Source organism: Leucopleurus acutus, assembly GCF_964270905.1.
Source record: "Leucopleurus acutus genome assembly, chromosome: 20".
Classification (NCBI taxonomy): Eukaryota; Metazoa; Chordata; class Mammalia; order Artiodactyla; family Delphinidae; genus Leucopleurus; species Leucopleurus acutus.
This window is the reverse complement of record NC_139162.1, coordinates 10,713,183-10,725,407: the sequence shown is the minus strand read 5'-3', so window position 1 is coordinate 10,725,407 and position 12,225 is coordinate 10,713,183. Positions and strand designations below refer to the sequence as shown.

Here is a 12,225-nt window from a genome sequence, read left to right as displayed (position 1 = left end):
CAAGCAGATATAGGAAGGGGTGAACATACTTGAAAAACAGGGCAACCACAAATCAAAAACGTACACTAGATTCACAAAAACCAAAAGGAAGAAAACACAAGCATAAAATAAAAGGAAATCATTAAACCACAAAAAGAAAAACAAGAAGAACGGAACAAAGAAGAAACAGAATTAACTGGAAAACAAGGTTTAAAATGGCAATAAATACATATGTATCAATAATTACCTTAAATGTCAATGGACTGAATGCTCCAATCAAAAGACATAGAGTGGCAGACTGGATTAAAATACAAGAGACCCACCGTAGGGCAGAGGACACAAATAGATTGAAAATGAGGGGATGGAAGAAGATACTTCATACAAACAGAAACGACAAGAAAGCGGGAGTCACAATACTTGTATCAGACAAAATAGACTTTTTCTTTATGGCCTCTGTTTTAAAGAAGGACACTATATAATGATAAGGGGGTCAATACAAGAAGAGGATTTTACACTCCTTAACATATATGCACCTAATATAGGAGCACCAAAATACATAAAACAAATCCTAACAGACATAAAGTCTCCAACTATTATTGTATTCCTGTCAGTCTCTCCCTTTAACACCCCACTCACATCAATGGACGTATCTTCTAGACAGAAAATCAAAGACAACAGAGATCCTAAATGATACAATAGAACAGTTACACTTAATTGATATTTTTGGGACATTACATCAAAAAAACCCAAACAAACCAGAATACACATTCTTTTCAAGTACACATGGAACATTCTCTAGGACTGAGCACATACTAGGGCACAAAACTAACCTCAACACATTTAAGAGTATAGAAATTATTTTGAGCATCTTCTCTGACCGCAATGGCATGAAGCTAGAAATCAACCATAGGAAAAGAAATGAGAAAAAAAACGATTACATGGAGACTAAACGATGTGCTACTAGAAAAACCAATGGGTCAACAAGGAAATCAGAAAAGAAACTAAAAAGTACCTTGAAACAAATGAAATGAAAGCACAACCACACCAAAGCTATGGGATGCAGCAAAATCAGTTCTTACAGGGAAGTTCCCAGAAATACATGCCTTCCTCAAAACAACAAGAAAAATCTCAAACAACCTAACCTACTACCTGAAATAATTAGAAAAAGGAGAGCAAATTAGAAAAAGGAGAGTAAACAAACGTAAGGCAGCAGAAGGAAGGAAACAATACAGTTTAGAGGAAATAAAAGAGATTAAAAAACAATAGAAAAAAATAAAATCAAGAGCTGGTTCTTGTAAATAAAATTGACAAACCTCTGACCAGACTCACCAAGAAGAAAAAGAGAACCCAAATAAACAAAATAAGAAATGAAAAATGCCTTAAAGACTTAAACATAAAACATGACACTGTAAAACTCCTAGAAGAGAGCATAGGCAAAACATTCTCTGACATAAATCATACCGGTGTTTTCTTAGGTCAGCTTCCCAAGGCAATAGAAATAAAAACAAAAATAAACAACTGGGACCCAATCAAACTTACAAGGTTTTTCACAGCAAAGGAAACCATAAAAAAACTGAAAACCTGTGGAACGGGAGAAAACTTTTGCAAATGATGCAACCAACAAGGGCTTAATCTCCAAAATATACAAACAGCTCGTACAACTTAACAACAGAAAAAACAACCCAATTGAAAAATGGGCAGAAGACCTAAATAAACATTTCTCCAAAGAAGGCGTACAAATGGCCAATAGGCACGTGAAGAGATGCTCAACATCACTAATTATTAGGGAAATGCAAATCAAAAGTACAGTGAGGTACCACCTCACACTGGTCGGATGGCCATTATTAAAAAGTCTACAAATAACAAATGCTGGAGAGGGTGTGGAGAAAAGGGAACGCTCCTGCCCTGTTGGTGGGAACGTAAGTTGGTGCAGGCACTGTGGAAAACCGTATGGAGGTTCCTCAGAAAACTAAAAATAGAATTGCCACATGATCCAGCATATAACCAGACAAAAAACTTTAATTCAAAACGATACATGCACCCCTACGTTCATAGCAGTACTATTCACAATAGCCAAGACATGGAACCAACCTAAATGTCTATTGACAGACGAATGGATAAAGAAAATGTGGTACATATATGCAATGGAATATTACTCAGCCATAAAAAAGAATGACATTATGCCATTCGCAGCAACATGGATGGATCTAGAGATTATCATACTAAGTGAAATAAGTCAGAAGGAGAAAGACAAATACCATATGGTATCACTTATATGTGGAATGTAAGATATGACACAAATGAACATATCTATGAAACAGAAACAGACATAGCGAACAAACTTGTGGTTGCCAAAACGGAGGGGTGGAGGGAGAGGGATGGATTGGGAGTTTGGGGTTACTGGATGGAAATTATTACATTTAGAATGGATAAACTACAAGGTCCTGCTCTATAGTACAGGGAACTATGTCCAATCTCCAGGGATAAACCATAATGGAAAAGAATATAGAAAAGAATATATACATGTGTATAACTGAGTCACTTTGCTGTACAGCAGAAATTAGCACAACACTGTAAATCAACTCTACTTCAATAAAGATACAATAAATAAATAATAAAGGGTAACACTGAGCTTATACTTACAGCAGCTCTAGGAGGGAGGGAGGTGCAAGTGTTGGCTCCAAGGTGCCAAGGAGGAAAATGAGGCTTAGCCCAAGGTCACACCTGTAGTAATCACTGAAGGCTGCTTTTAAATGGGCTAAGTCTGATTCAAGCCCATGCCTTTAGCCATTAGGTTATAATGTCTCTTAAAGGAAATGAGCGAGGGGGAGAGAGGCGGACGTGTTGCTCTATACTTCTCATCTACATAGAATGAAAGGGCATTGATGGAAAAGACCCAGAGGCTGTTGGGATAGAAGCCCCTCCACTACTGGACCTCACCAGCCCCACTAGTGACCTTTTCTCTTTCTGGGCATCTGTCTTGCTCACCAGACGGTGGAGTCCATAAGAGCAGAGACCTCGCCTTACGTGTTTCTGATGGACACTTGCGGTTTGGCGTCTTTTCTCATGTTTCCTATGCCTGTGAACTCAAAGGATTTTCCCAAGCTAGAAGTCTGGGGGGCATCTTTAAATCTTCCCTCTCCCCTACCCAACATATGCCTGAAGGTACCAGCCGGCTTCTTTAGGAACTCTCAAAGACCCTGCTTCCTGCCAACCCTGGAAAACTTTCATCTTTCATTTTCATCACTGCAACATCCAGGCAAGCGGCTTTCCTGCCTCTGGCTTTGGGTTCCCCTCTGTCTGAGATGAAAACCTGATTGTTCCACTGCTTTATTTAAAAGTTTAAATAGCTCCCCAACCTTTATAGGATATATTTGTAGCCCACCACCCCCGGCCCTCACGAGCTGTGCCTGATGAAACCTCCAGCTTCCACCCCGACCCCCTGCCCAGTTCCGCCCTGACTGCGTTATATTCTCCGGTCTCTCCCTTGCGTAGGGCGCACCCTCTGTCTGAACAGCCCTGGCCCGGCTTTGCCTGATTCCTGCCCATCCCTCAGGCTCTCGCTCCCTGGAAAGTCTCTTCTGCCAAGGTTTCCTCCTGACGCGGGGGTTGGGTGGACCTCAGGCTCTCCCGTGGGATCACAGACCTCTACCACAGCACTCCGCTTACCTAACCTGTATTTTTTTTTATTTATTTAAGTTATTTATTTTTGGCTGCGTTGGGTCCTCGTTGCTGTGCCTTGGCTTTCTCTAGTTGCAGCGAGCGGGCTCTAGAGCGCAGGCTCAGTAGTTGTGGCGCACGGGCTTTTAGTTGCTCCGTGGCACGTGGGATCTTCCCGGGCCAGGGCTCGAGCCCGCGTCCCCTGCATTGGCAGGCGGATTCTTAACCACTGCACCGCCAGGGAAGTCCCACCTGTATTTTTATACACATGCTTTATACGTACGGTTTGGTACCTCCACGGCCCAGGCACTGCCCAATCAGTGTGATGGGTGCTTTATTAATGTGTGAGGAAGAAATCAGCAGGGAAGAATGAATAGTAAGCAGCCACTTGGTATACACGTGTGGAACAGAGAGGAGCATTGAGTGGATGCCGGGGGATGAGCTGAGCATTCCCAACAAAACCCAGCACTACATCTAAACTCATACCTCACTCCACGAAGAGACGACCCACTGGAGCCGGCTGTTCTTGGGACATCGTCCTAGGACGCAGCCCTCCTGCGATTCCGGTCTCGGGCTGCTGGCACACAAGCTCTCAGGGACGTCCTCTACCGTGGCAGAACTTTTACACAGGACTTCACGTCTCCTCACCCCTCGTCCACAGGTCTTAGAACACTTGAGATTTAAAAAAAGGCATGTACATGCTAGTCTCAAAAGACTGTCTTCCAGATGAATGCATTAATGAAGGGTTTACAGAGCAATTTTTAAGCACTAGAACCAAATGCCCAATAAAACCCCTTGCAGCCAGCAGAATAAATCTTTCCTCCATCCAGAGCCTCTAAGTACAGATTACTGTTCCCTTTCAACATTCTGAATGCCCAGGGGTTGCTGTGTTGCCCCAGGTCTGAAGACAAGTTTTATTCTTAATGGAGAAGAGAGGGATTCGGTGCACAGCACACATGATAACAATTTGGAAAATGGTACAGGGCCTATTCATGGATGTAACTGTATCTCTCTCTGGCACAAGGCAGAGTCAATCTGGGCATTGGTGAAAGAGGACCGTCAGTGCTTCGGACACGGAGAATAATAGCAAAGTATAATATGTACAATAGGGACGGCAGCAGACCGTGACATTTATGAAAATGGGCTGGGAGTGTCCAATTCCTGCCCCTAACATCTGCTGTTTCTAGGCGGGGCATTTGCTAACTCTTGGGGGAAAATTAAGTCGACACTCATCAAATATTTGGAGGTAACTGTGCACGGTGGTCTCATACTCTTCTACTCTTACTGTCCTGACCTTCACAAGCACTGTGAAATATGTAAGGCGGCAAATCATCTCCTGGCTTTCAGATTTGTACTTCACGAGTTGCCAAGATCACTTAGAAGACTTTGGCCCCAGGCTGGGGTGTGCCCTCAAGGGACGTGTCCCCTCCCTGGCCTTTACAGTCTTCTTGTTGGCCTCTCAGAAGGGCCGCACGAGATGTGGTCCCGCTTGTCTTGGCTGTCTGTGAGTTTGCAAACATCTGGGGCACCGTTCCAAGCCTGCTCAGAGTACCGGTGGGAATTCTCATTCTTCCTATTTCTAAGGGAGACGGAGACAGGATAATGATGACGATATCATAATAATCATCTCTCTGCAAACCACAGCAGAGGATGTTTATCGAATGCCTTCTGTGCACGATGATATATCTTAGTGTATACCAGGGCCTCTATCACATGACCCTCTAAACAGCCCATGAGATAACTGCTATCATCCCATTTTACAAAGGAGGTGTCTGAGAGTCACAGAGCTTAGGTACCTTGACCAAGATGAATCGACCGTCTGCCAAGTTGTGGAGATGGGCAAATTCGTCTGATATCAGACCAGGGCTCTGCACCCCTAAACGTCTCTCATTCATGTTCATAACATCCAAGTAGTTAAATTCTTATTCAATAGAATTCTTATTTATCGCGATTTTTTTCCAGCATGGTAAAATGTTTAAATTGCTTCCCAAATGGTTTCCAGAGCCCTGGTCTCTAATGGAAGAACTGGTGGCTATCACAGTTCTGAAGGACCCCTTTCATACTGAGTAAGTTCTCAAAAGGACATATTTGGTTTTAGCTGTCAAATAAAAGGGGGTGTGAGGGTGCAAGGCTAAACTGCGTCCGAAATCAATACTGTCCAGGATGTAATGCACCCTATGCGGAAACTCGGTAGAAATGTGGTCAGGGGCTCCTACCTGTCTTCATCTTCATAGTTCAGGTGATGAAACCTCTGCTTGCCATCCATGGTTGGGCAGAGGCTGGGCTCTCACCTGCAAGGATGCTGTGTACCAGGGTTCTTGGCACATTTTGGACCAGATAATGTCGGGGGTCCAGACACTTTTTACAATGCCCTGTGCATGGTTGGATGTTTCCCTCTACCAACCAGATGCCAGTAGCACCATCCTCCAGAGCTGCGACGATCAAAATGTCTCCAAGGCCAAATTCCCCTGGGGGGCAAACTGCCTCCAGCTGAGACCCTCTGAGTTGTGAATGTCAGGTAGTTCTAGGGCTCTTCCAACTTCATGAGTTTGCACCTTTCATTGGAAGTTCGTGGCAAGAGCCAACTTCACGCCCAACTCCTCTCTGTAGCCTAATAACCGCACCTCTTATCACTGAAGCAAGCTGATGCCTAGTTCAATGTTTCTATGCCTAGTTCTTGCTATTTTCCGTTTGCTTTGGAGAATTCAGTAGCCAGTTTCATCTGCCAATCCTCCAACACTCACTAGTCTAGCCTAAATGGACTCCATATTCTAATTTTTTAGGAGATCAGACTTTGAAGTATTCTAAGCTGTCGTACAGGGGGGTCTCACACTTCCGACTGCATAAGCATCGCTACAAATGCTCATTCAAATGCCCCATTTCCCATTAACTCAGTGTGATTCCCACAAACATATCAACAGCTGAGACACTCTTAGGGGAAAAGAGATACCACCCATATTTCTGTCACCTTCCTTTTCCATGGGGAATGAATCCAGTGACTCCAAGCCTTTGCCACTTACCTGAGACCAGGGCCCAGGGCTCCATTCTGGAGGGCAGGCATGGCTGTTGCAGACTTGAACCTGAGTGGGTGTGCTCACTGGGCAGAGAGAATGCAACACCGCTTCCTCCTTTTGGAAGGGCTTCTTCTGGACACACTGGACCTTCCGGCTCTGCTGGCCCCCCGCACATGACCGGCTGCACACGCTCCATTCACCTGGCTTCCAGCTTTCAGTGAAAGACAGAATTACTTCTGGTGAAGCTAAGACTAAGGATCATCAATTCCAAAGCAGTTACTGTGAAAGAGTAACCACCTGATGAAAGTCTAAGGTCAACTGTAGAACCAATATGGCCAATTCATACTGATTCTGCTTTCATAGATTTTCAAGCCTACGTGAGTGTGGTCCATTTGTAGGGAATCACATGGAATCACCACGTGATTCTGGGGAAAAATACGTTCCTGTCCTCTGCAGGCAAAGAAACAGGTGCCATCTGGAAATGTGAGCGATTCATTCGTTCAGCCAATTGGGATCTTAAACCCTGCGCCACGGGATCTCCTAGGCATTAGGGTTGGAAAAGATGGATGAAACAATGCTTTTCCCATTAAGAAGCTTATGGAAGAGGTGGCTATGTGGACAAATAAAGAAGATACTTGCTGATAATGGCTACAAAGAAGTTAATAAAAGTACAATAATGAGACTAATGAAACAAGGGTTCAGTGAGGGGGAGACAGAGGGGTGTGTGTGTGTGCGTGTGTGCACACGTGCGAGCATCTGAAAGAGAGAGGGGCACATTCGGAGAGGGTCTTACAAAGAATACTTCTAAGTAGGTGGTTCCCCCACCTACTTTTTCTGGTTAGCCTTAAACTTTACCGAGGGGTTAGAGATATAATCTCGAGTTCTTTATTTAAAGATTGCCAGGTCGCTTCTTTTTTTTTTCCACAGCTGTCTGAGACTTGGTGTACACTGAAGAATGATCAACTGCAACCCAGAATCCTTGTCAACAACTGGCTGTGATTAATTGAAATTCTCTGATTCGAAGGCCTAGCATTAAAAAGATCCACCAGATGGGATCACGATACGTTTCAAAGCATCAATGTCTAAAACTGCTCCTGGTTTACAAATCTTCTAAGTATCATTTGAAAGCATAAAAACATCACTGAGACCAAATGCGTGTTTGTTACACGTCTGCATTTCTGCATCTTCCTAGTCCTAGGATATTTGCTCTGGTTTCCCCTGCCCCCCACAAGCCTGAGGCGTGAGGTTAAAGACCTTTCTGTTAGTCCAGAGAATTTAGCACATGAGTTCTAGGATTCTAAGTATTCTAAAACATTGCATAATCCATGTTATCTTAGTTAAAGAGAGATGATACCAAATAAAAGAACTCCTTGTATTTGTATAATCATTTTCTCTTACAGTAACATGCAAAGAAAAGATATATATTATCATGAAATTATTAGTTTTAATCAACCCCGACCTCACAGACCTGATTCCTCCACTTTCCATTTTCTCCCTTATTGCCTTTTTTTTTGGCCGTGTCTTGGGCCTTGTGCAGAGTCCTAACTGCTGGACCACCAGGGAAGTCCCCTTACTGCTTTTTTATATTTATCATTTTTATAGCACGTATCTCACTGCATCTCAATTATCTGTTTACACATCCACCTCTTCCATTCGATGGTGGGTTCATTGATGGCAGGAAATACAAGCTATTCATCTCCATTTTCCAGTTCTCAGCTGAGGGCCTGGCGTACCGTAGGACATATAACATGGTCATTACAGGGGAAAATAATGGAGTTAGATCAGATGAACTCCTTTGTCCTTAGAGCTCTAATAGTCTAAGCCCTTACTTCTAGTATATCTCTGTGGAAGAATAGTCCCTAAAAGGTCCCATTATTCAACAGGAAATACTGAGATAAATAATAGGGTTGCAGGGAATTCCCTGGAAGTCCAGTTGTTAGGACTTCGCAGGTTTGATCCCCGGTCAGGGAACTAAGATCCTGCATGCCTCTCACTGCGAGGCCAAAAAAAAAAAAAAAATAGGGTGGCATAAAAGGGAAAAGAAGCAAAAGACACCGCCCATTTCACTCCAACTCTGCAGAGTCACTGCAGGGGCTGTTCTGCTTTTAAAGAGCCAGCAAACTTGTTACTGCACAGAATATCATTTCTACGTGGAGCTATCAGGAAAGTTCTGGGAGTTAAGCATGACCAATGCTCTCTCTCCCTTTTCATGGATGTACATACGAATGGGGTTCCTTTCCTTTCTTGGTGGAGATAAACAATGATGGAAAGGAGGCGTAAAATAAGAAAACATTAGCTTGCCATTCAAGTGTACTGACAATCCCTACACGTACCTAAACGTACACACACATGCGCGCACACACACCCCCATCTAAGGGAGAGATTATTCCACAAGGATCAATAACACTGTCTGGTTATCACATCTTAGAGCCACGGGATATTTTTAGAGCCAGACATTTCTTAGCAAGAGAGAAAATTCCATGGAAGCCCCCCACACGTCTTTCTCCTTTTTGTGTTCAGGCTACAGCTGGTTCCAAACTCTAAGGGAAAAATGGAGTTGACAATTGGGCCTAGGGGATTGGTGGGGAGCTGAAGCCCCAAACGATTATGACAAATACACTATTTACAAGGAAAAAAATATGTATGTATATAAAAAGACTGTGCAATATAATCGCATCACCACAAAGCAAACACTACTTATTAAGATGATCGGAAACAGCAGGGAACACAACAGTGCTGTAGAAGAAACCCTGTCAACTCTATATAAATACATTTGGCAGAAGATAAATCAAACAAGAAGAGACTCCATTTGGCTGGGAACATTAGTTAAAATTAGCGTTCAAATAGTAGTGTGGCTAAAATCAATCCAAAGGCAAACCCACTGAGCTCCCCACCGTGTCTCTTCATCAAAAATGGGGTTACCACTTGGGCTCTACACCCTTCCTTTTAACTTTGTGTCTTGCTACTGTGTAATTTGCATTTGGGCTTTCATGGGTTGCAGAGTAATATGATTTTTAAATTCTTGGATGACTCGATAAACGTTAAGCATACAACCACATAGAAATTTAACTAACATACGATTCTGTGTTACTTAAATATCTGTTTTAGTTCAGAGAAGAGGGGTCTCTATGAAAAGGTTGAAAAAAGATGCCTTTATGCCTTTTTTTTTTACCCCAAGCTTATGTTGGCATAGCCAGAGTCTGAGTGTCTGAAGCAAATTTGTGTTTTTCAAGTTATATATTTTAACCGCAACTCTCGTCTCCTTTCTTATATTGCCTTTTTTGGGGGGTGGGGTGGGGCGGGGGGTATTCTGTCTATCTTTGAATCACTTTTTTTTTTTTTTTTGAATCGCTTTGGATCAGAGGCATCGACAGTGGCTTCAACCATCTCCTGGCAACAATAAAGGCACACAAGTACAGATGCAACCAGAAAGACATTTCCAGATGACTTACTAGGCAGGGCAGGAGAAGGCATTGCACATTTTGGGTTCAGTTGCTGGCTTGGCTCTCGCATTGCAGAATGAGGAATTGACTTGAGTGTTTTGATCCCGTAAGCAAATGGCCTTGACACTTATGTAACCTAATAAGACATGAGAAGTTACAAAGTGAAAATTGCAGGTAACCAATTCCACTTAGTTTCCAAGTGTAGCTTCGGGTTTACCAGGGTTCTGATAATTTACTGAAGATACAGAACCTAAATATTGTACGAAAACACTTCCTTCTGATAAAATCTACAACTCATGTGAATTCCACCCTCTTGCCACGCCCCCCTAACAGTTTTCATATTTTAATACTTTTTAACATGTAGCGTCTTAGTTTTCAGGACTGCCATGGATTCTAGAACGATATAAAGACAGAGCAATATTTTGAAATTGAAAACAATTTTGAAAACGGGGCAATATGTTTGAGGGAAGTATCCCAGAAGCTTTAACTCACACTGCACATATCTAATGGAAAATGTTCTGCAAAGAAAAATCTTGGGGGAATTATGTGTGGAAACTCTAAGATTTTGCTTTTTCATGAAGCATCTTCTACACTTGCCTGAGAGTATGTGCACATATAAACAAAAAGTTGAACTCACTGACTATGTGTTCATACTTGTCCGCAAGGACTGTGGTTTTTTGTTTCTGTCTGTTCACCCCACTGCCTTGTTTTCGATATTCATTTCAGGACCTCTCATCAAGATACACTTTATTTTGTGTGTGATTAACTGTATTTGTCAGCTCCCCACATAGGAACGCTGCCCCCTCTTTCAATTGTCTTTATTCACATGGACTTTTCCTTAAAATGGAATCTGAGCAACAGTGAAAAGTCACTCCCGCTAGAATGATTAGGTTGAAGGGGGTCTGCTTTCAGGAGGAACTGATCAAAATATTGGGACTCCCTAAAGTCAAGAGTTTGCTTCTGGAGAACGTATTCATTTGGACTTGTCTTCTCTTAGACTTCCGACATGCTATGGTCTGTGAGTCACACGAAGGTGTTGCTAACTCAAGGCAAAGGAGAATCCCATAATGCACTTGTCCAGCATCCTCCCCTTGGTTGTATTTATTCCCTGTAAATGGAAAATGGATTGACTCTCTCTCTTTCCCACGGAACCTGTGCTCTCTCTGGAATACCAGGAAGTTATCGCGAATGATCTCAAAGAGCATTTGATACATGAACAACTGCTCATGCTCGAAGACTACGTGAAAAACAGCATAAAGATTATGGTTTCTGTTCTGTTAAAAAAAGAAAAAGAAGAACATAAAATGATACATGTGTGGCATGTGTCTGAGTATGTGAAACACGTGTTTTTATGTTTGCTTAAGAAAAAGAACACGATATAGACCAAAGTATTAACACTGGCTACTGCTGATTAAAAGATTATGGGAGATTATTTTCTTCTTTATAGCATATTGCTTTTAAAATGTGTATTAATAAAAAATATATTCCCTTTTAATTATTTCATATGTATTTTAAAAAAGAAGTATTTCTTCATATTTTGTTAACTAGCATGGGCAGCTGAAGACAGAATTTCTTCACTTTCTGTATTTCGGCTCTGTCTCTGGTCCCAAGATGCCCCATTTTGCTCAGTGGGATGGACACAGTAGGGAGACCCACTGTCACCAGGTGCTCTGAGCATGAGGAAATGAGGGACCAACCTTCATGCTTTGGTTTCATGGACTCATTTATGGACTCACTCTTCTTCCCAAAGGGCAAGTGTGACAAAGATTGACTTACCAACCAATATGTGATATTTTGGGACCTAAATAAAATGCCTCCCGTCTACGCACTGAGAGGATGGCTGTGGTTTCTCCCTTCCTTACAAGGGCTATTTCTCGGATTTAATCCATTTCCCTGCGGGGCTGGAATGCCACTGCTTCCACGCGTCAGATCGCTGTCTTAAGTCTGCCTTGCGTGTGTTTTCACTGTCTTGCCCCTACCTTCTCTAAGTCCCACTGGGAGGCTGCCAACAACAGAAAAGTCAGGACAGAAAGACACGAAGCTGTGAGCTGAAAACTCCATCAATGGCTCAATCCTTGTAAGAAATGGACACATATTTTCTATCCCCCCCCCCTTGTAAGTTTCAGATG

General features: G+C 42.6%; 1 protein-coding gene across 1 annotated transcript in view; it reads right to left on the bottom strand.

Moving 5' to 3' along the window:
• The window catches only part of ADAMTS18 (ADAM metallopeptidase with thrombospondin type 1 motif 18), a 156,049-nt gene that overhangs the window by 15,696 nt on the left and 128,128 nt on the right, over positions 1-12,225 (bottom strand). Inside the window, exons 18-20 of the mRNA XM_082862055.1 lie at positions 10,106-10,232; positions 6,660-6,864; positions 4,126-4,311 (exon numbers count right to left, since the gene is read on the bottom strand). Coding sequence (XP_082718181.1) covers positions 4,126-4,311; positions 6,660-6,864; positions 10,106-10,232 — 518 coding nt within the window. The remainder of the gene's footprint in view (positions 1-4,125; positions 4,312-6,659; positions 6,865-10,105; positions 10,233-12,225) is intronic.